This window comes from Eumetopias jubatus, unplaced genomic scaffold, assembly GCF_037043125.1.
Source record: "Eumetopias jubatus isolate StellerSeaLion01/CBP00866 unplaced genomic scaffold, mEumJub1_p1.0 scaffold_11, whole genome shotgun sequence".
Classification (NCBI taxonomy): Eukaryota; Metazoa; Chordata; class Mammalia; order Carnivora; family Otariidae; genus Eumetopias; species Eumetopias jubatus.
The window spans coordinates 15,687,559-15,713,536 of NW_028274817.1; the positions used below are offsets into that span (position 1 = coordinate 15,687,559).

At 37.4% G+C, this 25,978-nt stretch overlaps 1 protein-coding gene across 3 annotated transcripts in view; it reads right to left on the bottom strand.

Moving 5' to 3' along the window:
• Positions 1-689: 689 nt before the first annotated feature.
• Positions 690-25,978, bottom strand: part of PHF6 (PHD finger protein 6) — a 46,886-nt gene continuing 21,597 nt past the window's right edge. For 2 of the 3 annotated variants that reach the window (XM_028094431.1, XM_028094427.1), the window contains 6 exons: positions 16,565-16,734; positions 16,261-16,404; positions 14,507-14,611; positions 11,787-11,920; positions 4,220-4,349; positions 690-3,888 (listed from right to left, as the gene is read on the bottom strand). In XM_028094431.1, coding sequence (XP_027950232.1) covers positions 4,220-4,349; positions 11,787-11,920; positions 14,507-14,611; positions 16,261-16,404; positions 16,565-16,734 — 683 coding nt within the window. In that variant the 3' untranslated portion in view covers positions 690-3,888. The remainder of the gene's footprint in view (positions 3,889-4,219; positions 4,350-11,786; positions 11,921-14,506; positions 14,612-16,260; positions 16,405-16,564; positions 16,735-25,978) is intronic. The other variant, XM_028094429.2, reaches the window with a different exon arrangement.

Genomic DNA, 25,978 nt, shown 5'->3' on the forward strand with positions numbered 1-25,978 from the left:
TGAACACACACGCGCACGCACGCACGCACGCACGCACGCCAAGCACCACTGGGTGACACTTGCAGCCGGGCAACCATCCCACCGGTCCCAGCGTTAATCAGAGCCTGTTACATAATTTTTTTCCTCTCGAGTAGGAATGCAGGTGAGGACTTGTCTGTATGGAATGAGCTCATTCCACTAATTAAAAACTGATTTCTGTCCTGGGTACGACTACCTCAATATATGAGCACTGTACTAGAAGTCAGCTGTCCATGATAAAGGGAGGACATCTAAATCTATAAGGTGGAATCCCTTCACAAGAATATTAATCCCCATCCTTATTAGCAGCCAGATAAACCACACTAGGAGTTTTGGTTCATTTTCAAAATCACCCTCTAACTAGGTTCCAGAGGACCCAATTTCAGCCAAAGGTACCCGAGTCAGGTAATAATAAAAGAACCAACGTGTAACGCAGTTCTGCTGTGGACGTGAAAGATTGCTGTTTCTCTCCATGATGAAACCTTCATGTGGTGAAACCTTGAAATGGACTCAAATTCACTTTTTGTTCTCTCTCATACTTGTTTAATGACAAGTTACTAAACAAACTAGGCATTTCATCTTGAAATGAAGACTAAAGGGACCTTTAGTCCTATTGCCGCTACAAATAAGCTTCATTATACCCTTTCACAAAAAAGACATACATACAAACATGAAAGTCATAACTCATTTATTGAATGAATAGTATATGCAAGAATACCAATAAAAGGAAACTAATACTACAAACTACAATTCTGAAAATAAAGCCAATATAACAGGAACAAAATATACATAACATGAGAGGAATGTTTGATTTTGACCCATGATGCATTCCTTATCTTTACAATTAACCTAAATGCCTGTTAGAACAAAACGGTATACCTTGGTCTAACCTTTAGTGCTTTTCAAAAAAGCAACAACATTCTAGAACACTTTTCTTTTTCTTTGAGATATTTAAGGTTCACACATTTGTTCAAGTACATAGACTCTGATCCAACAGTAGATCTACATAGCTTGTTATTCTCGTAGTATCTTGAGTAGCGTGTACTCCTGAGCAAGTACTATCTGAAATTCTAAAATTGCTGATCTTTGAAATAAAATGTATTTCAACTGTGGGTTTTTAATAAATTGAGATGAAAGTAAAATTCACACCCCACCCCCCTCCCCCCAGGAACAAAGAGCTCTTATTAAAGTATAGAAACTCAAGTCTATCTTTCTACTCTAAAGAACATTTCTTACTAACAGTTCTGGTAAGGCAATAAATGCTCCAGAATAATCTTCAATATACGCTTGCAAAGATTACACTGTTGAGTATCAATAACGAAAACAAAACAAAACAAAAGGGGAAAAAAGGAAAGAAAGAAAAGACACTTCAAAATTTCAAGCTAAAATATGCGTAAAAGACAGTCATGGCAGTATTTTTCAAAATGATGTACATGTTATATACTTATCAAATAATGTCATGCTTATTAAAACTACAGTTAAGGACTTAAGAGATGAACAGTAAATACACTGCTGAGGTCCATTTTTCTAAATATTCATACCACAATGTAATTACTACCCAGAAGATGATGATGCTACTTGGGAACATAAGTACTGTACAATTTTTACATTGTAAGGCACTTTTTACTCAGCATGTGACGAAAACATGGATGGAGAATCAAAGTATTGGAGGTTTACAACCAAAGGTGATTTTTCATGTGACTTCAATTTACATTTCAACTTTTAATGAAAGACTGTTTAGCCAATCACACCACAGTGAGAAAAATAGGTAGCCAGCCACTTATTCTAGCCAACCAAAAGGTAAAGTGCTATTCTGGTTGCTAGTGGCAGAGAAAGGGTTGAAGACACCCATACAAAGTTACACACTTGATTACATAACAAACCCATCGACTGACAGCTATAGTATTTGAAATCTAAGATATGATCATTGGCTGGCCACTATTACCCCAGCACCTTCCATTTTTCCTAAAAACATCATTACAGTAGTTGTCCAAAAATGAAGGTGCTCTATTGTTCCATGGGTAAGTCTATGGCACACAATGTAAAAATGATCAAGACACAGTGATTCAAAGATTTTTAAAATAACAGGTTTCAAGCTGTTGTAAGGAAATAAAGTACAGATCCTTTGGGAAAAGTCACATAGCTTGGTAAACAAACATCTAGATCTGTCGTTGCACTTCAAGTCATGGTGAATTTTGAAAATTCATCACATACACACACACACACACACACACACACACACACACACACACACACACAAAAACCCAATGGCATATTTAGAGCAAAAAGAAAAACATATAGGGCAATCCCACTAAAGCTAGTTTCCTTCTAAAAATAACAAAAGATGGTTAAAATAAAGCAATCATTGAGTCCCTTGATTTAAGTGAATGTGTGAATACACACTTGACAAATGTGACCTTAAGGGACTAGCAGTTTAAAAAAAAAAAATCAGTCATTAAGCACAGTGTAATTTTCCACCTGTTACATTTTAAAAAATGCTTCTCCATAAGCTGCAGAATATCTTGATGTACAGTCAAGTTAACATGTTATTTCTTATTTGCTAATTTGCTTTAATGTGGTAGGTTAACGAAGAATTCGGAAATCAGGATCCCTACCCTTGGTATTGAGGTGCTATGGTAATATTAGGCAGACCACAACTAAAGTTTTTTGGTTTTGCCATAATGAAATATATAAATGTGCTTCAGCAGGTAAGTGGAAGAAAATATCCCTAGCTAGAAATGCCAGTGTGAAAATCCTTTCTAAACAGCTGGGTTCTTAGGCTTTGAAAAACAACTCTGATGATCAAGAAAACACCACCAAGCCCTACCAGAAAAAAACGTAGGGCACAAAAGCCTAGTCAATAGATAAGCAAAGCGATGCATGAAAACATTAAAAATATTAAATAATTTTTTTTAAAAAATAGTGGTCACAAAATGAAAAATAAATACTGTTTTATGCAGACTGTTTTGTTTTTTTTTTTTTATTCCAACAGCACATGAGACCTCCTTATGTACTTTGGGCCAGTATATGAAGTATTCCACACAACACGGCACTTGAGAGGAACCAGTTTCAGACATGGTGGCTTAAGTCCTTAGTGAGTGGTAACCCTTTAAATCTTAAAGAGGTTTAATTTGCTGTTGCCAAATCTTAGTTTAAACTTGAAAGGATCCAATCATTTTGCTAGAAGCTCTTTGTAGGACATGATAAGAGAAGAGGTTTACTGTCAAGAGAATTTTGGCATAAGCACTGGAGCTCACAACTTAAAATCACCAGTCGCCCAAGTGCATGCTGGTCAGTGAGAACAACTTTAACAGGAACGAAATGAAAAGCTTTAGCGCACTTCTTGGAAGAGATTTTTAGCATGTGCTGTCAAAGCCAAGAGAAAAAGAAGGTTCTCTTCATTTCTAGCCTCCGTTACTTGAGTGTGAAAAAAAAGACCACAAATTCCCATGTGTTGCCACCAGAGGCGTGTTTGCACTGTAAAGTGAAATTTGCTTATGCTTTCCCTTGAGTATGAATCCACTAAACAAACTTAGACACTCTAAACAGTAGAACTTTGTTCATTCCAGAAATATAGCTTACTTCATTTCAATGTCTGCTTTAACTGTTGACACTATACACAGGGTTAATAGTGTTTCGATTGCTTCCCAGAAACTGCAAACTACAGCTACGTAATATCAACATGTCAAATTCTGCCATCTAGTGAAGGCTCATAAAACAAACAAGACGTTTTTAGGCAGTTCAATGAAGGATCTAAGAGTTGGGCAGTAAAAAGTTACAAACCCTTTTTGATTTTAGAAAACAGTGAAAAAAGAATAGTAGTTATGGATGTCTTATTCATTCCCAGTTTTCTAACTCTGTCCCATGAACCTGTTTAAAAGATGATAAAAAATTGTAAAATATGATGCTTGAGGGGAACACAATAAATATAATGTTACTGAGGAGCGAGAACATCTTACTGGTTCGACATTACAACTACACTTATTGATAAAGTGGATAGCTTGTTTTTACTGTTACAAAATCAGCTAGCTAAAAAAAAAAAAAACTATGCAAGCCTACACAATCCTTTAGCATTCTAGTAACATGCTTAACTAAACATAATAGCATTAAAAAATCATACTGCATATACCATTACTCCAACATGTATTTATCAGCGAGTACTGTATCCTGACAACAGATCCGACATAAGTAACGTTCATACCTAGTTTCCATTAAGTTGCTGCTGAGTTAGTTGTTGCTGGTCAATTTCTACTTTTCCCCGGCTTTTACTCTCTCGTTCCTCATCTTCTTCGTCTCTCTCATCATTTCCACTATGATTTTTACAATATAGTCTACAATGACGAAAGATAAAAATCTCAAAATGTTTTGTCGCTGTTGATGGGAATATATTTATGCCATTAGATGAGGTTGGTGCCCATTTAAAATAAGGGTTTCCTCATCCATGCTTTTTTAAAAACGCTACAATTAGTTACAGGTCCATTTCTATCTAAACGATAGGAAAGCACTCTATTGAGATCGTAAAAAGTTCATCTGACATAAAACCTCTGGTTTAGCATAAAAGTTGTTATGTATGCCCGAAGATGAGGCAATTCCTCATTTTGCCCATTTGATTAAAAATAAAGCTTCCAGCCAACTTGAAAATATTAACTTGCAGGTATATAGATGAAATAGTCAAATTCTAGGTTTCAGATACAGAATTCAAAAGCACATTTTAGGAAATAATATAAACTCTATAGATACTGCTGCTTTCTGCTCATATTTCATGAAACATTTTTATTCAAACTCCTCAAAATGTCTTTTCATCATTAGTGTCCTGGCCCTTCATGAGCCCCCTAACAGTTTTCCAGGCCCTGCATTTGGCTTGTTCTCTCTTGATCTAGGCTGGCTCCTCCCAACTTCTTTTTTTCCCATGACACTGACCTTTTGGGAAAAGTTAGACCAGCTACCTTTTCAATTATACCATTCTGGAATTTGGCTAACTGTGGTACTGTTTTATTTGGTTCTCTCTTACCCCATATTTCCTATAAACTGGAAATAAGGTCTAAAGGCTTGGTTAGCTCTAGGTTCAACGTTTCCTTGTTAGTCCAGGATATTTGATAGGGGACCCTGCATACTTCAGGAGGCATGTTAATTTCAGAATGCCCTACTATTACTATTAGTGATATCGTTGGATCATTTGGTTAAAGTGGTGGTGATAGCCAGATTTCTCCATTGTACAGGTAGGTTTTCCCCCTTTAAAATCAGCAAATAACCTCTGGAGTGAAACTTTGACATCAGACTGTTCTGACAACCTTTTATGTGAGTATACACACTGTTTACTTGACTTTAGTTGTTTTCAATAAAAAAGCAATGCGCATTATTTAGGACAAGGGTTTAGGTAGGCCAATTAATGTATATGTACCAATATGTGTTTTATAGTTAACCACCCCACCATAATCAATGGGTGAGCTGATCTCAGCTCAGTTTTAGGTCAATGATATACAAGATGACAAGATGGAACAATGCTTTAAAAATGTTCAGTGGGTGCCCTCTTGTGGTCAACAATAGGTAAGACATTCATATACGAATTCTGACACACATGACCTAAAACTAGGTTTAACATGAAGAGTTTCTAACGTGTGAGTAGAATAAAAGGCAGGGAGGGGGGTAGGGAGCAACAACAGCAACGGACTTCTGACCTAGTTTTGCTTATTTTTTTATTCTTAAAACATTTTCAATTTTTTCCAAAGAACTATGGAGAATTTGTACTCTTCTTCAAACGCTACATATTGGGAATCACTTAAAAACAAACCAACAACCCGAGTTCAAATATCAAGAGTGAATTCCCTTATAGTACACCTATAAAGTGTCTTCCTCCAAAATACAAGCCGAATTAAGCCTTTGAGCCAACTTCTAAATTACGGGGTAGAGAAACAAGGTGAATGGCATCATGAAAAAGCAAAAAGATAAATCTAGAATGTGGGACTTTCACAGGACGACTTATCAGGGTTCTGCAACAAGTAGGGGGGAAAGGCGGGGTGGAGTGGGGATTGCTCTATATTGAGAGACTTATGAGACATATCCATTAAATGCAATGTAGGGATCTTGTACATACTGAGATTTGAACAAATCAGGTCTGAAAAGGCATTTCCAAGACAACTGGGGAAATGTGAACGTGGACTTGGGAGATGACACTAAGAACTTCCTGTTAATTTTACAAAGTGTGATAATGGCATAGTGATACTGATGTATGTAGGGATACAATGACAAGAGGTGTGGGGTTCTGCTTTAGCAGATGTCAGAAAGAAAAACAACAGATGAAAGCACGTGTGGCAATAACTCAGGAGCTGCTGAGATGGGGAGCTGCTATGCTATCCTATTTTTGTATACTTTTGAAAATTTTCAATAAGAGGTTTTTCTAAAAGGATGAGCCCTTTGTTGTTAAAACAGATTTTAATCTTTTTATGGGATTTTTCACTTCCATAGGCCCATTATGTATCCTTCACCAATCTAGACACCAAGACCACAGCTGTCAACCTGTCAAACAAGATCCCTGTCACGTAGTTTACTTTTTTATGGTGGGGGACTGACTTTTTAGAAACATACATATTTTTTAAAGTTTAGTAATACAACACAGACAATAAAACAGGATAAGCAGAATCACTGTAATCTTCCCTCGCCTTTTTAAGGAACAAATACATTTAATCTAATGAATAGATTAATGTAATAATTTAATGAATATATTCAGGATCCAGAAGGAGCCAGTAAAGAAGGGAAGCCGCATGTAGGAGAGGGAAGCCACTTCATTCAGAAGTATTTCTCCTTGCATTTCCTCCTATTTGTGCATTTTTCTATCCCCAAACTACTTGCATATGGACTCTCATTTGAACTCAATAGCCTATGAAAAAATCTGGAATCTGCACCATAAGCAGATTTTAGAAACAAATTTCAATGTGAAAAAATAAAAAGAGTCATTCAAATCATTGTGGATCCCAGTGTAAATATTTTCTTTAGAGATGGTCACTGCAACGTGGTTTTCTAATAGCTAAAGAATAAAAACCATCTGAATGTCTAAGAAAGGAACTGATTAAACTGATAGACCCATACAATGGAATACTATGCAACCAAAAACTGTTTAATGTCACAGAAAAATATGTCTCAGATACAGCAAGTAGAAAACAGATTATAAAAGTGTATATAAGAAAATCTTAAATGCACACACACAATCACATAAATGTCTAGAAAATATTCTGAAAGATTTAAAATTCTCTCTGCTGGTAGAATTAAAAGTTCACATTAAGCTTTTTTCCCCTTTTTCATTTTTTCCCCAAAGTGAAAATGGGTAACTATTACAATATCTTAATAGAGCTGAAATTTAAATACAGTAATTTTCCACATATCTGATTTTAGATGTTTAGCATGGGCCTGCCATTTTTAAGTTATTAATGCTACTTTAAAATAATGGACTGCTTACAAAAATATTCAACCACTGAGCTATATAGAGAATACAAAGCTGCTAAACAGGAAGTTGTATAAAGAATATAAAATTGCTTCTCTTCCATCCCCATGCAATGAATGAGGTAACAACTGTTAAGTGGCTCAAAATTTTACGTATATAGACACAACTTGTACACATGTATTTTTATATGCCAAAATAGATCCTACAACTTGGTTGTTTCACCTTACTCGACCATGGAATACCTCTGCATGACTCTCCACACGGATCTACTTCAATCTTTAATTGCTGCATAGTATTCCATTAAATGCACGTACTAAAACTTGAGTCTCTTGATAAGACATTGTTTTGGGCTTGATTTTTGCTATTGTGGGTGAAAGGCTAAAATTCTTTTCCCATTTCACCTTTAGTTAACTCTAGCTATTCCCTTGGCAACTGAGCAAAAATTGGCATGGTGGGTCCGCTTCTTTACTAAGCTGCTACCCCCCAGCTGGTAGACGGTAGCTGGATTGGGAGAATTATATTCTGATGAGCCGTATCTCCAGCCCTGTGTGGTGTAACCTGAAAATGACCCACGCCTATGTAACTATACGGTAACAGGTGCTGGCTCCAATTGGGTAGGAGGCTTTTAAGGCACGGTGGGCCCCCTGTGGACCCACCCAGTGTGAATCCAAACTTACTGGGCCTGCGCTGTACTGCTACTCTGAATGCTGTGAGTGCTCTCTCTCGGGGTCAGCTGTTGCGCCGCTCACGCCATCTGTGCTAATGTCACCAATCCCAAGTACAGGTGAGTAAATAGGAAGCCCTAGCGGGTAGTGAGCTCTCATTAACAGGGCAACGGAACTGCTTGCACATACATCTTTGTGCTGTTTTCTGCTCATTTCCCCCGCAGAAATCCCTACAAAGCAAACTAGTAGCAAAATACATACGTTATTTTGTTAAAGGTTGTGGTCTCCAATGCTAAACTGCTCTCCTAAATCGCACCAAGGTACATTCTAACTATCAAATGTGAATGCCCAGGTCTCCAGAACCTGGCTGATAATGGGAATCCTACTAATCTCTGCCCATCAGATAGGCAAAAACTGGTAAGATCTTGTTTTAATTTGCATTTCTTTCATTACTAAGGGTGAGCGGCTTTTCACATACTGTTAGCCCATGGCTAGTTCTCCTATAAACTGCCTTTTCATGTTCTCTGCCCATTTTTTTCCCCCTAAACTGGGCTGTTTTTCTTAAGGATTTGGAGTTCTCTTTAGCCTAATTTTAATGTAGTCAAAAATTCCAAGTTTCCTATCATGCCTAGAAAGGTCATCTGTACTCAACAGATTCTAGAAAACTTCTACATTTTGTTTTACTTAGGGTTAGATTTTTAGCCCATTGAGGATGTATTCTGGGGTACAGTCTGAGGTAAGGATTCAAATTGTTTTCTAAATTGAGCCAACTATATAAACTGTATAGAGATCAGATACTGAATAATCCAAATCTAGTCCACAGTCTAGTACCACCGAAATTACCCAACGAAGACATGGATCTGTTTCCTGTGATCTTTGTCACTGTGCCAGTACCAGTTTTAATTACTAGGTGACGGGGTTTGATATCTAATAGGGGATTTCTTGATCTCATTAAAATTGTTCTTGGCTGCACGGGATAAAGACTAGTTGACTACCCCAGTACCTATTTTCCCCCCTTCCCTTCATAGCATTGAACCAGATTTGGGTAGCAACGTGCCCACCGGGGGTGCATTTCCCAGCCCCCTTTGGATAGGTGACTAAATTCTGGCTAATGAGATGCTGAGCAGAAGTGTGTGTGGAACTTCCAGGAAAGGATTAAAAACCCGTCAGTTAGGAGGAACTGCCACTTTGTCCTTCCACTTTCCTTTGCTCCCACTTCTACTGCCTATGGAAGGACACCCCAAGGATGAGAGAGCAGAAAGATGGTAATCTGGGTCTCTGATGACACGGAGACGAGCCTAACACATCTGGACTGCTCTCCTTTGGACATCTTGCAGGGAAAAACAAATTTCTATCTTGTTTAAGCTTCTCGTTCTTCCCTGTTCATGAGGTAACTTAATCATTACCAGTAGAAAATAATATCCCATTCACTCTTCTAGATAAAACCATCAACATTTTGTATTTCATTAAAATTGTATTTGATGTATAGATTAATTTGAGGAGAATAGGTATCCTTCAGTGTTGAGTAACTTTTCATCAAGGAACATAATATATTTTACTATCCATTTGGGTCCTGTGTAAAACTGTTTTTTGTTGTTGTTGTTTTAAAAAGGTTCAACTTTGGTGTGCGTGTGTGTGGGGAAGGGGTGGAGGGTGATGTTTTTCCTTTCCATTTTCTAACTGTTACTGGAAAAAACTAGTTTTTAAAACCTCATCTCATACTCAGCAACCTGAGCTTTTATTAATTTTAGTAAATGGAGTTGGTCCCTTTGGATTTTCTTGGTAGACAATGACATCAATAACAAATACTGACAATTTTATTTTGCTCCTTCATGGTATTTATTATACATTTTTCTTCCTTTTCTTGTTGCACCGGCTTAACCCTCCAGAAGAACGCTGAAAAGTAACATTAGTAGTTGGTACCCTTGTTTCGTTCCTGGATCTGAATGAAAGTGTATTGGTATAGTGGTTCTCAATTATGGACGAACATGAGAATAACCTGGGGAGTCATCGAAAAACATGGTTTGGGCCTCAATCCACTGAATTTAAAATCTGAGGGTGGGGCCCAGACATGAATATTTTTAAAGAGGGCCCTATTCACCCTCGGGTGGTTCTGAGGCTTAGCCCTGGTTAAGAACCACTGTCCCTTTACTTTAACACTAAATAAAGCTCTTTGCTGTTGTCTTCTCATAAATGCTCCATTAGGACTCCTCGCTTCCCAAGGGCACTCTTGGTACTGCACTTTAAAATTCAGAAATGGATGTTGAATGCTATGAAATGCCTTTTCACCATCACCAGGAAGGTGACAGGATTTTTCTTTCTCTATTAATGACGATGGATCACATTAATATATTTCCTAATTTTGAACAGTCTTTAAATTTTTAGAAACAGCACGGGATTTGATTTTCTAACATTTTACTTAGGACTTTGGTATATTATTTATAAAAGTAAGATTGGTCTATAGTTTTCTTATTTGTTTTTGTTTTAAATGCTATCTTTGCCAGGTTTGGTCTCACAGTTATGTAAAGTTTTATAGAATGAAGTTTTTCATCTTTTGCTATGTGCTGGACCTCTCTAAATAGTACTGGAATTCTCTGTTAATTAAAGGTTTGATAGAACTCACTTGAAAAACAGCTCTGCCTTTATTATTAAACGAAGTTTGGCAAATTTTATAATATAGCACTAGCACCTCATCCAGTCACCCAAATACATGGTAACTGTTTGTATAAACTGCTTTGTACACAGAATAGTAGGGTGTTGACTCAATGGTTTATTGCATCCTGGGAATGTAAGGAAGTGCTTTACAACTCGCAAAGGCAAGTCGGAAAATCCACGGATCCCCACCAACTTATTCTTCATTCAATCAAACAAATGGAACCATTAATAGATGCGCACTGATATGGAAGACCCAGAAAACAGAGGGTAACATGTAATCCCAAATCTCCAAACCTTATGCCTTCATCATCCTTCCAAGAGTGTCTTTGGCCTTCTATCTTCACAAATACATCCTAGTCTAAGCTACCACAAATCCTCACCTGGACCCTGAGCAGGAGCCTCCTAACTCAGCCTTCCCATTTGCACCCTTGCTTCTATCCCACCGTAGGGACTTGCACAGGCTGTTCCTTCTGCCTAGAACACTGTCCCAGTGCCCACCTTGATCTTCGCCCAAGAAGATCAAGCTCTTCAGCTCATGCTCTATCTCTTTAAGGACATTCCTAAACACTCTCCCAGTACAGACTAAGTCAGGTCCTCCTTGTCACATGCTCTCTTAGTGCTTTGTAATGTATCCTTTCTAGCACTTGAGTAGATTGTAATTGTAGATTTATTTATGTGGCCATTTAATTAGTATGTCTCTCCCACTAGACGACAGGCTTCACGAGGACACAGTCTGTGCCTCTACTGATCACTCTTGTATGCCCAGCTCCTAGCACAAAACCTTGCACTTAGTAAGCATGATGCATATTGGCTGAATGAATGCGAATCCAGCGATGTGTTGTCAGAGGAAAACGCCAATCGTCATACTTGTTTCGTTATATAGAGTCCTAAGTATTCTACACTTGGCTAAATACCACCTAGGAATAGTGACCAAGTAAACTAATGCCATCTATTCAAGGGCAGTTACTTACTGACAAGTTTAAGAAAATGGACAATTGTTGTTCTCTTACTTGTAAATTCCTCGTGACATATTTTCAATGTATTTAGCTTTGTCTTGTACTCCACAGTGGTAATGGTAAGTCTTAACACAGGCTTTTATTTCACATCCAATAGTAGCACCGGGCTGACTGCAAAGTGTACATTTCTGTTTAAGGGAAGAGAAAGAATAATCATAAGCAGTATTTCAAAGTTTTTGCAACCTTATTTATTCTATTTTAGCCATATTTCAGCCAAACATTCTAGTTTACAAAGAAAACAGCCAGTTTTCTATGGAAAAAGAGTACACTGAACTTACTGTTTAGCGTATCTGTTAAATCATGCTGCAATTTAAACCATACTTTGATAGACTTTCTGATATTAAGTCATTCCCTGATGTTTCCATTATTTACCTATATTAACCTTCGAAGATCTGACATCTAAACATAAATAAGACACTCCTCATTACTGCCAAACACAAAAGAATTATATTCTATATTTTAGTGGTTGGCTTCTCCTCCTCCCTGGGACTAGTTGCTTTCCTATGATGACTAAAGAATGAGAAGACAGGAAAGCAATTCCCCACCAAGAGGGATTGCTACCAAGTAGGTAGAAGGGCAGAGGGAGACTAGAGGGGCTGAAATCTTTGTGAGACATCACAACTTGGCCTCGATCAGCCTTGCCTCAAGAATGTTCTGAGATTAAAAGGTGGCTGTTGACGAAAGGGTTTCATAGTCAAGTAAGTTTGAGGAATGCTAGTTTTAAACAGATTGCTTGATTGCAGAACTTCTCACAGGCCTTCTGCAAGAAGGAGGGTATGGTAAATAGTTCCCAAATTATTGAACTCGAGATGCCCTTGTATTTTTGGAGGGGTGGGGGAGTATTTTGACGGACTACTTTCCTTTGGAGCACACTTGGTAAAGTGCTAGGTTGGTGTTTACATGGACATTCAACTGTGCAGAGGTGAATTAAGTTCACCAGGAGAACTGAATTGTTATCCTAGTCACCTATTTGGACTTCAGCTGTATGACACAACAACACTGCTTGGTATGGTAAGTTGAAGAGATTTTTCCCTTACATTTTTTTAGTACTATACATTCTGATTTAGAGGAGTTTCATTTTTAAAAGAGTAATCAAAGTATCAAAACTGAACTGGATTTAAATGGAACAGATAACATCAACAATCTTCACACCTTCAAAAACGCAGCTCCACAAAGAAAGGGTCATCTCTAATGGATTCAGATAAAGCTCACCAACGTCTGAAACCACTAGATGAAAGACTGAAGGGGAACTTCACAACAGAGGGGGGGAGGGATTAGACTCACCACCTGAATCCAAGGATCAGACATTATGACTAGTCTGATGTGATAAAATATGGATGATACAGTCCCACCTGTGAAGTATTCTTACCCCCAAAAATCTTGAAACTGAATCTAATCAAGCCTTTACATCTAACTTCCACTTTAAAAGAAAATCTGGCGGATAGAGGGACAAGTTAAATGGCATCATGAATAAGCAAACAGACAGATAAAACATAGGGGATATTCTACAGGACAATTAATTCATTTTCTTCAACAAGCCAATGGCATACGACAAAACAAAAACAGAAACAACAAAGACAAGGAGAGGGGGAAGTACCCTAGGTTACATCAAGGATATAGAACAACCAAATGCAATGTGTGATCCTCCTTTGGATTCTGATTCACACAAATCAACTTTTAAAAGATACTTTTGAGACAATTGGGGAAATACAAATACGAACTGGGTATTAAATGACACTGAGAACTCATTGTTAATTCATAAGGTGTAATGACATTGTGGTTAGGTAAGAAAATGTCCAACTTTTAAGAGATACATACTGAAATAATGTAGAGGTGAAATGATATGAAGTCTCAGCTCTGCTTTAAAACACTTCAAGCAACAAGAATAAAAGGCATAGATGAAACGAGTGCCGCAAATTCTTGATAACTGATGGGTCAAGGTGATGGACAGACGTGTGTTACTAGTCTTTCTAATTTTGAGATGGTTGAAAATTTTCACAATAAAAAATTTTTTTAATTCAAGTCATCTCTAGAGACAGTTGAGGTCTTAAAGAAAAGATTTTGCATTCCATTGACATTTTATAATATTCATCAACTGTAAAGGAGTAAGTGATCAATAAAGATGCCAATATTTCTTAAAGCTATTTATTAGTAATTCAGTATGTTTAAAAACATGAGACTTAGGCACATTTTATAAAGAAAACTTTAAAGCTATGATAAACATTTTAAGAGACATAACTGTGTATGTGAACTTTAAACAGAAGGCTCTGAAAAAAAAATCTTTTCCTTTTATTTGAAAAAAAAAAGAAAAAAGAAGAAAAAGAATGAATAACAACATGGGGAAGTTCCCGATGCTCTATTAGGATTATGGAACTATTCTTTAAGCAAGCTTAAATAATATTAACATTTTAAACTTAGTAAGGTGTGTCACATTCACATCTTCATTTCTTTTATTAAAAGACCCTCAGATACCCTGAAATATAAATCTCAGTGTAATTCTCTTAAGTCATGAGGTTACATAGAAAGAGGAGTAAGTTCCAGAAACATCAGCATCCTTTATTATATTACAAATAAGTCAAATATATACTTGCTTTAACATATGAACTACTTTATATTAAATGTTTTAATGACTGGATAAATTTGAGATGTGTTCTAAATTTAAAGCAGAAAGTCAGAGGAGTAACGTTGCATAGCATAAATATAAAACCACAGACCATTCTTTTTCCTCGCTTAATCTCCTGAAGTACAGTTTTAATATCAAAATCTCCAAATTCTGCTCTTGATGTTGTTGTGAGCTGGACTGTGCCAGAAGAAAATAACTAGAAAAGAAAAACGCAGGAACATTTAATGTTCAGAATCCTTGTGAGAGAAACATTAAACAACAGAATAACAAATGTGTTTTATTACTTCAGTATCCTGAGAAAGAGAACTTTTCCTTAAAAATCAAGTACTGACTCAAGTATTTTTAATATATTCATATGTCTGATTAAAATATAACCCAAAATAAGGACAATAGGGGCGCCTGGGTAGCTTAGTCTGTTGAGCATCCGGCTCTTGGTTTCGGCTCAGGCCATGATCTCAGGGTTGAGGGATCGAGCCATGGGTCAGGCTCCGCACTTGGTGGGGAGTCTGCTTCTCTCCCTCTCCCTCTGCCCCTCTCCGTGCATGTGTTCTCTCTTTCGCTCTCTCAAATAAATAAATAAATCTTTAATTAAAAAAAAGGACAATAAGGGGCGCCTGGGTGGCTTAGTCGTTAAGCATCTGCCTTCAGTTCAGGTCATGATCCCAGGGTCCTGGGATCGAGCCCCGCATCAGGCTCCCTGCTCTGTGGGAAGCCTGCTTCTCCCCCTCCCACTCCCCCTGCTTGTGTTCCCTCTCTCACTGTCTCTCTCTCTGTCAAATAAATAAATAAAATCTTAAAAAAAAAAATTAAAAAAAAAAGGACAATAAAACAAAACTAATGTGTGGAGCCACACTCCAGTGTGGAGCCAAGATTAAATATTTCATTCAGGGCGCCTGGGTGGCTCAATCGGTGAAGCGTCTGCCTTTGGCTCAGGTCATGATCCCAGGGTCTTGGGATTGAGTCCCACATCGGGTTCCCTGCTCATCGGAGAGCCTGCTTCTCCCTCTGCCTGCTGCTCCCCCTGCTTGTGCTCGCTCTCTCTCTCTCTCTCAAATAAATAAAATCTATTATTTCATTCAACAATGAAGATTTCAACAGTGTTACCCTGTCATCTCCGTTGTTTTATGTTTCCACAAAGTTTTAAAAAATAGTTGAAACTGGCAAATTTCAACCATAGACGCAGATCAGAATTACCTGGGATTTTTTTTTTTTTTTTAAACTAGACATGTTTGGGATATATTCCAGGGGTGTATATTTTGGAAAAAGCTCCCCAGGTATACCTGATACACCTCTCCAGCCAAGAACCTCGGATATAAAAAACATAATTTTTAAAACCTAACCATAAATGGGATGAATAATTCAATACAATCAAATTTAAAAATGTTTATGTATCCTATATGTCAGACCTGGATCTAAGGATGCAAAGATAAAGCGTAGTTCTTCTCTTCAAGGAATTAAAAGTCTATTAAGGGAGAGGCTCAAAAATGAGTAACTGCAGTACAACATGTAAAGGACAATGACACAGACATGTATTGGGTTATAGTGGAGGCTCAACATGTATCTCCCATGATAAATTTTTAAAGCTGAAATTTTTAGTTATGAAATAATTAACTATCAATTACCTAGAATATGGTTAACTATAATTAGGATTCCTTTAACTCCTACTAAATCATAAAGGCTGTATTTTAAAACCCTAAGGTCTATGAAGATTTGGGACTATAGGATATACTATTCATAACGCTACACCACTTATGCTGGAAGAGAAAAGTGCCCCATTTGGTTACTTAGCTAAGTGCCTTTCAAAAAGACTTGGGTTTAAAAGCACATAAAAAGAACCATGCTTACCATGCACTTATAATGTGCAGCCGCCTTCTTGGCATTAAATATATGCAGTTTTCCTCTTGCTTCGTTTTCTTCCTCCCCTACATGACAAAATCCACATTTAGGCCTGGTGTCACTAGGGCTGCTTCTATGTGGAGACCTATCTCTCTGCAAATTTAAAAGAAAAAAAAAAAACCACTTAAAAATATGTTATCAGTACCCTCAAGCTTAGTTAACATTTCAAATGATGAGCTTTACCTATAAACACAGTTTAAATGAAATATTCATGGTACAACAAAAAGTAAGAATCCCACATTTTTCTACTTACATAGGAACTACTTTCCATTTCATCTGTTCCATGGGAGGATGTGGACCTGGTATCTTCCGACAGCCCTTTAAAATTAGTTTTTCGTGGCCTTCCTTTGCGACTTTTCTTTTTACTTTTAGGTGATGAGGGCTCCAATTCATGTTCATTAAAACTTTCTTCTAAGTCAGCTGCTTAAAAATGAACAAAAGATTTACATGGACCAATCTTCAAATGAGCATTAGTTCATGGGTCCTTAGAATACGCATTTCTCCTTAGAATGAAATCCCCTCCAGAAATGAGGGGAAATGGTCTGTGGTATGCTCAACACAGCAACCTTAAGGTTTCATATAAATGTAGCAAAAATCAAATACAAAAAAAGTTTTATTATAATCACTGTAATTATTTCTTTTGAATTTATGATTCTATAAAAATGAGTTTTGGGATCTTGACTGTGCACATAAGTCAGTAAACATTTTCAAACTCTAATAAGGCAATTTTTTGAATTAGCTCTTGTATTATTTTTTTACCATAGGTTTCAAAGAGTTTTCCCTCACACTGTTGGTGAAATCAGAACACTTAGCTAGAAAATAAACTTACTATAACTTGGAAAACTAAATGAAAATAAAGTAGGTATATCTGTGCTGTCCAGTATGGCAGCCACAAGCAATCGGTGGCTTTTTACAATTTTAGTTACTTATAATTAAACAAAATCAAACCTTCAGTTTCTCACTCACACTGACCACATTTCAAGTGCTTATTACTGGTCACATGAGGCAAGCTGCATCTGTATCGCACATCACAGATAGAGAACGTTTCTATCATCGCAAAAAAGTTCTATTAGACATCACTGTTCTAGGAGAGCTCCTTAAACTATCATGAAAATCAAATGATCATATTCAACAAAGAAGTCATCTACAAATGAACTAACCACTGATCAAGTAATTAAACAAATGTTAAGTATAAAAGGAATTTCTAACATAAATGGTAAAAAAAAAAAAGCTATGCTGCAAGTTAGTTGTACACTTTAATAGATTAAACAAAATGTATGCAGAAATTTTAGAACTGCATTTCCCAGCAATTTGAAAAGAATTTCTACCATTAACGGAAGGGTGTTTCATTCAGTTATTCACTACAAATATTTTATTTATTGAGGGCCTACTGTACATAAGACAATGTATTTAGTGTAAAAAGGTGTAAAAACCAAATGTTCACTTGTCTTTTAGGGTCAAACTAAAGAAAGTTTTAGGCACAGTTCTAATACCTCCATTGCTTTTTCTTTTAACATAAGTTTGCAATTCCAGGGACTAATTTCTCAATGAGAAAGCACATCAACTTTGAATCATAGATGCTAATATGTTTCCTAATAAATGCTTCAATGGTTTTTAATTTTTTGTTTTAGAAATAAAAGCATAGTCATTATGACAAGAAAAGGGTAATTCAGTTAGTGTATCTGAATACATAAACTCAAGAAACTGAAAGCATCAGACTGTTTGCAAAACAGTTGATAAAAATTTATATCAATGCAACTTCATATAACTACAGTAGGATTTGAGAGAGGAAAAAAGCAGAAAAGGTAGAAGTGGATAGCGTTTTATAGGCAACAAGACAAATTTATGTGGCTAACTCCCTGTGAAGACAGAGAAGTCAAAGATACCTTCTGATCTTAACATTATAGCAAATTTCCTATCAGAACACAGCACCGACTTAAAACATTCAAACCGACAGTTTTTAAGATACAGAATTTCATTAGGGCTGTTAGAATTACTTGCCCCAAATTAAAAATTCTTTAAAATGAAAAATCATAAGCAAATGCTTCAATCATTCTGATACATGTCATACCATATGTGTGGTATACATCATATTCTGTTACAGTGAAAACAAATAATCACTAACACTATAACACTACATTCTTAAACACCTTTAGAGAAATTACTTAACTGATTCCATTATCAGGCCAACATGACTAGTTTTCCACGTGGCTTTTTTTTTGGTCCTAAATATGGAACCATTCGGTGTAAAATTTTAGAGGACTTTAACAGCAATAGTAAAAATCATAAAAGACTGACAAATTTAACTATATTAAATTTTCAAACTTACATAGCAAAAAAAGTGCTAAAATTAAAAGGCAAACAATAAACTAGAAAAACCTGCCGTATTTGTGAAAAAGAATCAGTATCCTTATGCTATAAGCTCATAAAAGATTAAGACCCCAACTGAAAAATGGACCAAGCACATGATCAAATAATTCACAGAATGTAAGTAGTTAAACATACTTCTATAGAAAATTTGATTTCTCTGGGATCAAAGTGTAAATTAAGTGATATATCATTTTCACCTATCAAAATAGCAGACTTTATGTATAAAAAGAATAACTGAACAAAAAACGAGTTAGAAATAAAAATCTAAAAGAAGCCCCACAAAAATACTGAGCTACACCATGCTTCTGGATGAACAGGATCAACATTAGAATGTCAGTTCTCACTAACCTAATTAATGCAACTCTGATAAAATGGTTGATCCCACAGTTTCCTGAAAGAGTAAATACATAATACACAATATTTTTTTTAAAAAGATATCAGAATATACTGTAAAGAAACAGCACTTAAAATCCTGGCACAGGAAGAGACCTATATCAGCAGGAGAGAAAGCAAGGTTGAAAATAGACCTATAAGCATATGGGAATTCAGAGTATAATGGTAGCATTTCAAATGAGTGGGGAAAAGACACGATGGCATAATTGGCTATCTACTTTTTAAACACTGAGATTCCTTTCCTCATACCATCTGAAAAAAATCTCATCATAAAATAACAAACTATAAATGTAACAGAAAAGAAAATGGAGGAGAGTATTTTTTATAATCTTGGATCAAGACACCTAAGAAGTCATAAAGGAAAGAACTGAGATCTGACTAAACATTAGAAACCTTTGCATGGGGGCACCTGGGTGGCTCAGTTGGTTGGGTGGCTGACTCTTACCTCGGGTCAAGTCATGATCTCAGGGTCCTGGGATGGGGCTCCGCACTCAGCAGGGAGTCCTGCTTGAGGATTCTCTCCCTTCCCCCGCCCCCCCGCCCCCCCCACCGCATGCACACAGGGGCTCTCTCTCAAATAGATCTTTAAAAAAAAGAGAGAGAGAGAGAAACCTTTGCATGACACAAGGCACCATAAACAGAGTTAGAAGACAAATGATAAACTGGGAAATCATTCACATTTAGTGACAGAATTAATACCCCCATTACAGGAATCACTCACTACAAATCTATTTCAAAAGGACAAACATCAAAAGAAAAATGCACAAAGGATAGAAACTGGCAATTTCTTACAGAAAAAATATAAATGACTGAAAAAAACACGAACAGAAGCCCAATCTTACTAGTGATAAGAGAAATGGAAATTAAATGAGATCACCGGATTTGCAAAAATTAAAGACTGATAACGTCCAGCACGGAGGCAGGAAATACAATGTTGGTGGGAGTATAACCTGAATGTGTGTTAACCATCCTTTCCCCAATGTTAAATGCAAACCCCTTTTTAAAAATGTATCCTGTAGAATCACTCGTATAAGTAAGCAAGCATATATGTACAAGTAAGATCAATGAGATCTTATTTGTATTAGTGAAACAAATAGATGTAAATGATTTTTATTTGATAGAGAAACCCTTAAACTATGGTTCTATTTATTCTATGAGATATAACAGTTAAAAAGAATGAGGTCAATCGATGGGAAAAAAGACAAAATTGCTTCAGTGGAGGAAAATAAAAAGAATGAGGTCAATCTGTAAACACTGATGGGGAAGGAGATCTGTGATAAATCACAGAATAAAAAAAGCAAGTAGCATAACAGTATGTACAAAGACTATGATGCCACTGTATTTATCAATAAGTGTGCATAGACACTATCTACATAGGTTTGTATGGAGGTAAACAAGGCTCTGGGAAGATACCCACTAAACTTATTACCAGTTACTCCTAGAGAATGTGACTTTGGGGTGAGGGGGGGCTTTCTGAACTGCTTTAATATTATTGTACTATTTTAATTTTGAAACAGCACTACTTTTGTAATCAGAAGAACTTATACCATCCAATGTGGTGAAAGGAGGGTAAACTCATCCACCACCGATGGGAATACAGTCTAGCACAATCCTTCCAGAAAGTAACATGGCAACATGTATCAGGAACCTTAAAAAGACTGAACCCTTTGATCCAGTGATTGGGCTTTGGGGAATTTACCCTAAAAAATCATTGAAAATGCACACAAAAAAATGAGTATGAGGCTAGTCACAGCGCCTTTGTTTAAATTTTTCATGGTTACAATAGGTTTTTCCCCCCCAATTCAAAAGTGTGAACATGTTTTAACATTAAATTTTGTTTCCTTCTTCAATAATAATTATAAAAGAACTCTGCATAGAAGAAGTAAAGATCTTCCTTTCTACTTTCTAATTCCACCTGCTCTGCACTCCCAGCTGGTGCCCTACCTAGCTTTCTTGCCTCCCCTCCTTTCCTCCCTCCCTCCCTCCCTCCCTCTCTCAAGCAACCACTCTTAACTGCTTTTCTTCTCAACCACAAGGGTTGAGAGGCTGGTTTAGAATCCTGGAACTGCCAGACTGTGTCCTCTTGCCTCAGAGCCACCTCAGGGTCCACGAATGAACTGAATGAGTTAGTTCGTGTAAAAAGTGAATTTATAGCACAGCGCCGGGCCCGTGAGACACTCTCCGTATCTGTCCGCTACTATTTTCCCTGGGTGTGCAAATGGGTGTTTTTTTTTTAAAGGATACACAAACAAATGGCATCCTCAGCATACTATTCTGCATCTTGCCCTTTACTGCGTAATTTATAAATTTATAAATTCCAATTTATAAATTGGAAATAGTCCAAATCTAAGAGCTCACATATGTGCTCTATGATTTATACACACAATCTCACTGGAGCCTCACGACCTACCCTGTGAGGCTGTATCTGTCACCATCCCTATCCCTCATTTTACAGATAAGAAAAAGTTCAGAAAGGTTAGGTAATTTTAGCCAAGGTCACAAGGCTAGGAAGTGGCAGAGCTGGGACAAATCTATGCCTGTGAGTTCCAACATGCTTTTAAGGTGGTAATACCCACTATCACGGAAAATACACCATTTCAAGTGCTCCTGGACGTTAGAAAAAGGATAGTTTTACACATGCTTATGTCTACAGAGAAATGCTCTGGAAGGGATACTTAAGACACTGCCAGGAGTGGTTGCATTTAGCAAAGGAATCTGGAAACAGATATAAAGGTAAGGATGGGAGGAAAGCTCGCTAACAGTGGATACTCTTTCATATTGCTGATTTTTGTACAATGTTCATATACTTATTCAAACAAACGAATGCAATAAAAAACCAAAACGTTACCCTTGTATTCACAGCTGCAATTCCTACAAATCCAGGCTGATAAGGTAGGTGACAAAACAAGGCTGCGCTCCTTCCTGGGCCACCAAGCACTGCCACCCTTTGTGAGCACAGCTCCTAAAGGTCTATGTCACCTCAAAAAGGCCAGGCTCCCCTCTGGTTACCCTTCTGATTGCCACTAGGAGGCAAAGCAGTGACCAACTGACCAGGGCCCCAACTCTCCTCCCTCCTAGTACTGTCAAGCCTGATCTGTTCCTTTACCAATTCTCTTCTTCCTAATCAATGTTTTTCTCATCTTCTACCTTGTGGTTTTAGCTCCATTGCCTTTCCTCCCCAAAATCTCACATCAGTTAACTGTATGAAGTAGAAGGACCCCTGGACAGAAAGTCTGAAGACTGCCACCTACCAGGTCTTAAAACCTGGTAAAGTTAGTTAACACTCACAAGGCAAAGTCTCCTGGTGTATCAAATGGAACTAATGATAACACCTTCTTGAAAAGGATGCCTTAAGAAAATGTGAGAAATGCTTTGTAAACTAGAAAATTCTATCCGACTGTTAGTTATTACTCCTGTCATACCTTGTATAGACCGTAGGCTCTTTGTCAAGGGGCTTATTTTCTAAATTGCCCAATGCGCCCACACCCAGGAGGCACTCAATTTAAGTGTATGTTGAAATTATTTTGAAAACAAAAGCAAAATGATGAGCATTAAGGTTGGGGGTAAGCATCACGACCTCTGCTTTACATCTTTAGGGCTGCGACAAAAGGAGGGCTGGGGGTCACTTGCCCTGCCTTCTCCAATGGAAACGTGATGTGCTTTTGCTCTGCATAAACTCTTGCTTTCTGCTTTTTCGGTAAAGGTAGGAGATAAATGACTTTATGCATATTCATATACAGATGCATATATAAACACATAACATACATCAAAAACATTAATTCTTAATTAAGTGTGCTAAAATGAAACAGGTCTCGAATTGCATTCACAATAATGCAGATGGAGGAAGGAGGGGAAGGGTGGAGATGAAACAAGACTGGCCCAGAGCTGATGACTGCTAAAGCCAGGAGACGGGGCTTTTTTTCAAACATACTTTTGCATATGTCTGAAACTTCCGATAATGCGTTTGTGAAGTGTGCTAAATAAAAGATGAGCGTAAATAGTACCTAGCACAGCACTTTGCACGTGGGTAGTCAATAAATCTGGTGAATCAAAGAAAAAACTAGGGAGTCAATTCTAGCAGAGGGCACAATGGAATATGTTACTAAAATTTTCCAAGTTAAATCCCAAATACAATTTAAATTCTATTATCTTCCAAGGAAGAGCACATGTGGTATTTACTGAGCACTTAACTATGTGCCAGGAACATTGCTAAGGCCCTTACACACATTATTTCATTTAATCCTTACAATAATTCTATGAGGTAGGGTTTTTTTTAAATCCCCATTTTACAAATGCAGTGTCTAAGGCTCCAAGAGATACTAAATCACTTGCCCAAGACCATGTGACTAGTAAGTGGCAGAGCTAAGATTCAAATATAGATCTGATTTCAGAGCCCATATTCAACCAGTGTACAAAACTGCCTTTCCAGTACTTCATAAATCTATTCAATGCTGCAAAACCTAAAAGGTTTTTAAAGACACTGATATCATAGTAAAATCTCCCTAAACTTCCATTTGATATACGTAATGAAGATTGGAAGGTGCAGCACATTCCAGAGAAAACAAAGGGGAAGAATATACTAAGGGAATATCCAAGCAGGCAAAGGCTTTGAATCTACATAGATGACAACACACTTACAACATGCTTCTAATATAACTATGATGACTCTAGTTCTTGAAACACAAATTGAGTTATATGATTTGACAATATAAAAGTTTCCAAACTGTCCGTTAAAGACAAGCTCTTCCAAGGTTAGGCACAAAAGATTCCTTTACATGGTCTTTTATGATCACTCCAAGTAATTGTGGCACTTATCACCAAGCTATTTTTAAGTAATTTCAGACTTATAAAAATTGACAGAAACAATTCCTGTACACCCTTCACCCAAATGTTAACAACCGACTACATCTGCTTTATCACTCATTCTCCCTTCATTCATTCATAGACTGTTTCCTGAAGGGTTTAAGATGCAAACACGATGCCCCTTTCTCTCTAAATACTTCCATGTGTCACCACTGTATTTTAATCAGCTGGTCACATACCTGTCACTAAATGGTGTCTTCCCCCACCCCCCAAAACCCAAAACCCTGTTTTAGTCATTCATCTTGCTCTACTAACGCCCGGTCCAAGAGAAGTCACAGGAGACAGAAAGATCACCCCAAAATAGGTGATGCATTCAAAACCATGCTTTGTTTTAAGCCAAAGGAAAGAGATTACAAACATCTCTTGAGCGCCCATTCCATGCACAACATTCTATATTGGGTAGTTTAACAAAAGCAATAAGCCACAAGTTTGGCTACTTACAATGTCAAGAACCCACACTGAGCTGAAGTTATGTTTGTGATCACAACTTCAGAATCTACACATTCTTGCTACAAACAGCTAACACTCAGCAGCTATTCTACTGCTTTCTATCTCATCACAGATGACTTTGCTCCATATAAATTATTAAACAGAAAAGCTTTAAGCCCTTAGTGAAAAGGATTTTAGAAGAACCACCAAGACATAACCACGGTTCCTTGTAGGTGCTCAAATGTTTACTGATGACAAGGTGTCATGTTCGAGTACTTCTACAATTCAGAAACTAGCAACAGTTACAAGCTAGACCTATATGCTATTGCTAAGGTTTGACATTTTAAAAATTTTGCTTTAAAAAAAAAAAGGTAAAGAATATACCTATTATCTAAACACATAGGCCAAAGGGGGGAAAACACATTAAGATGCACGATTTAATTCTGGCTTTTCCTGTCCATTTTTAATGTACAAATTCCTATTAAGACTAGGAGGGTACTAAACCATTTTAAGTGCTCAACAACCACATGTGGCTAGTGGCTACCATATTGGATTGGATGGTGCAAATATAGAACACCTCCACTGTCACTGTCAGTTCTACTAGACAGCCTTGTTGAACCATTAGTTCTGTATCCCCTTGTAAAAAGCCCTGCGCCTGAGGTCCACATCATTCAGCTAAACCTCGGCTTCTCAAACTTTAACATGCAAACAAACCACCTGGGATCTTGTTAAAGTGGTGATGCCTATTTAGTAGGTCGGGGGACGGGCGCCTGAGTTAGGCATTTCTAACCAACTCCCAGATGATGCCAATTTTGCTGGTCCACCGACTACGCTACCTTCCTCCCTTCCGCGTTGCTAATAATTACCAACTCCCAATCATTCTCCCCCATGCATCAGATTTTCTTTAGCACACAGCTCACAGCTCTTTTCTCCTTCCTAGTCCCTGCTGCATCCTGGGTGATTTCAACAGCCCACGGGACAATCCAAGCAAGTTCCTTGACCTTCAACGGTGTCCTCCATCAACTACCCAATTCCTATAATCACACCCAGACACCTTTAGAATCACCTAAAAATGGTTCTAACCTCTGAAATCACTATACATCACACACACTTTGGGACCACAAAATGATTGCTTTCCTATGTACTTTGATTCTCACTGATCCTCAACCTTAGCAGGACCCCCAGTCTATTAATTGCTTCCTGTTTCTTTTTTTCCTGCCTTCACTTCCCTATCTTGGATTTTTGCCTTACAAATACCCTAAACTCCCTTTTACCTTTACCACTTTGTTGAACCCACTTGGCAAAATCCCAATTCTGAACTAACCAACTAACCCCTTTCTCTGTGCTACACACGGGATCCTGAATTGCTGGAGGAAGTCACACAACCTGAGGGTATCACTATATATAAATTAACGGTTAAAACCTTAACTGAGCCCTCTATCCAGTCTAGAAACCTTATATTTCTCCAAGCAAACTTCCTCTCCCAGTCTTCACAACTATTCTTTCGAACTTCCTCCTCTCTCCTTCAATTTCCAACCCTCATGGCTCACCCTACATTCTCCCTCACAGAGAAAACAGACCAGTTAGGAACCCACCCCTCCTCTTCCTTCTC